This window comes from Apis dorsata, unplaced genomic scaffold (genome assembly GCF_000469605.1).
Source record: "Apis dorsata unplaced genomic scaffold, Apis dorsata 1.3 scaffold_82, whole genome shotgun sequence".
In the NCBI taxonomy this organism is placed as follows: domain Eukaryota; kingdom Metazoa; phylum Arthropoda; class Insecta; order Hymenoptera; family Apidae; genus Apis; species Apis dorsata.
This window is the reverse complement of record NW_006263380.1, coordinates 1,266,888-1,269,320: the sequence shown is the minus strand read 5'-3', so window position 1 is coordinate 1,269,320 and position 2,433 is coordinate 1,266,888. Positions and strand designations below refer to the sequence as shown.

Below are 2,433 nucleotides of genomic sequence, written 5' to 3'. Positions count from 1 at the left end.
AAAAAAAAAAAAAAAAAAAAAAAAAAAGAAGAAAAACACGTTCAGAAGTGAAGAATTTTTTTCTTTAAAAAATGATCGATCCTCACCGTGGTATACGTGGTTGATTTTATTAAGGGAGAAAATCGAGCTCGTTTCGATTACTGAGATCGTTCTCTCGATCGAGGTCGACCCGATCCATGAAGTCGAGGACAGCGCTGAAACGATTGACGGACGAGATAGGCCTATGATAATCGGGGGGCGATCGTTTCCCGTATCGGCCACCCCAAACGAATCGATCTATCCTCGGCACCTCCACCTCCACCAACTTTGCCAATTGCGATTTGCTCGCCTTCTCCATCCCGTTCTCGCTGCGTCCGTACCTCCCTCCCGACACGTAGAACGAATCTGCAATTAAGACGTTATATAATTGCAGACGAATCCTCGAGGGACGAAGAGATCGTCCAAGGAGATCAGTTTCTTCGTTATTTCTGGAGTAACGAGTTGAAAAAGAAAGAAAACAACGATCGAAGAAAGGTTGGTTAAATTTCGATCTTTACAGCCACTTTTTATAGATAGAATATAGCTTTCTCACAATTTTTCGAACTCGTGAACTCGTGATTATGTTACGTTAAACGTATCATCCCCTGGACAAAAATGTTCTGCATATTTAAAAGTCTAATTTTCTTGTTATGGAGTGAGACGAGTCAAACGAGATGCGAAACCAGTAGTAAAGTTGCGACTTTTAAAAAAAATAAAAGAAAATTATGAATTTAATCTTTAATATATATTGATTAAATATAATAAAGTTCCATTTATTCTGTTATTCTTATATATCAATACATCTGTACATTTGTATATAATTTTGTTTAAACAATCGTCGATGTCCACGAGATATTTCGATATATTTTTCTAAATAACGCAAGCTTCATTTAATTTACATACTTATCCGAGAAATTGAAACAAGTTATATTAAAACCAACGACTGGGGACAAAAATGTCCCGAGTCCGGACATTCGATAGTTAAATTGGATCCGCGTTTAAAAAACTCCCTTCGAGTTTAATTTGCCATAAAATTTTTTACATGGTACAATTTCCTTTTGTCGTCCATTCGCTCGAAGAATTATAACTAATTATCGTAAAGGTACTGAAAGGGTTTTATTCTTGGAAAAATAACAATTATTATTAACACGAACAATATTTCCTTCCTGATTTATCGTTACGATAAAATCGATAAACGATAAAATCGAACGAATTGTCCGTTGGATCAAGGAGGATCGAAACGAGAGATTTCTTAATTGAAAAGAAAGAAAAAGAAAAAGAACTCGATTGTCACGGATCGCGCGCTATGAGGAAAGAAGATGCGAAGAGAGAGAGAGAGAGAGAGAGAGAGAAAAAATCTATAATCCATATTGGAGTAAAATTTCAAATTTTCGAAACGCGAAAAGATCGGATAATTGAAGGCTGGACTGGAAATCGGAAACGGATAATTGAAGGAAACCGGAACAACGGTTTCTGATCAGAGAATCGAACGCGTGGAACGAGGAAAAACGTGGAAAGCTATAAAAAATAGCTGGAAAATTAAAGCTTTGGCGCTTTTAACGAACGCGAATGATGAGTGAACCGCGATATCGTATCAAATATAGATACGAGTTGATCGACGAGCGGTTTATAATTATCAGAATATCGGAATAGTTGGAACATTCGTTAATTAAACGAATCGAATTAACTAGCTAACCATCGATAATCCATTTGTGAAATAATGAAAAAACTAACGACGATACGATACGAGTGGATTTCTAGCGTTTTTTAATATACATATATATATATGTTAATTTTCGCTCACCTGTACGCGGCTCTTGCCGTTTTCCATACCGGCCCTGGATGTAGAACTTTTGCTGGGACGCGACCAGTGTTAAAACAGCACTCGTGATCCACAAACACAGCACGATCTCTACGCCACCGAAACACGGTACCAGTTGCATCTTCCTACCCCGCGAATGCATGTTTCCTGCCTGTAAAAACAATATAACTCCCAATATTCCTCCCCACCCCTCCTCTTCTTTTCGATTTTCAATTTTTTTTCTTTCTCATTTTCATCGAACAATCGAGTTTCCAGCCAGTTAACGAGATAGCTTTATTTGTTATATCGAATAAAAAGGATCGATTTTTTCTTTTTTTCAATTTACCTCCTTCGAGTTTACCCCCTTTCCAAATGTAATACAATCTGTTTCACGAATTTCTAGAAACGAAGATTATTTATTTATCTTTCTTTTTTCTTTCTCCTGATCGATCCTTCGACTATTTCCTCATCATTCCTTTCGGGTATAACCGTAACCGACGATCGCCGCGAGAAAAGAAAGAAGAAACGCTCTGGAAAAACTGGTCTCGATCGGTCGGAATTCTCGAAATCCGAGAAATTGCGTACGTCGGAAGAGACGGAAGTTGAAGAGGAAC

The 2,433-nt window shown here is 37.6% G+C and overlaps 1 protein-coding gene across 1 annotated transcript in view; it reads right to left on the bottom strand.

The window, feature by feature from the left end:
• LOC102677466 overlaps nucleotides 1-2,240 on the bottom strand; it is a 3,627-nt gene extending 1,387 nt beyond the window's left edge. The window contains exons 1-3 of the mRNA XM_006611046.1: nucleotides 2,166-2,240; nucleotides 1,823-1,991; nucleotides 87-384 (exon numbers count right to left, since the gene is read on the bottom strand). Coding sequence (XP_006611109.1) covers nucleotides 110-384; nucleotides 1,823-1,982 — 435 coding nt within the window. The 5' untranslated portion in view covers nucleotides 1,983-1,991; nucleotides 2,166-2,240 and the 3' untranslated portion in view covers nucleotides 87-109. The remainder of the gene's footprint in view (nucleotides 1-86; nucleotides 385-1,822; nucleotides 1,992-2,165) is intronic.
• Nucleotides 2,241-2,433: the final 193 nt, after the last annotated feature.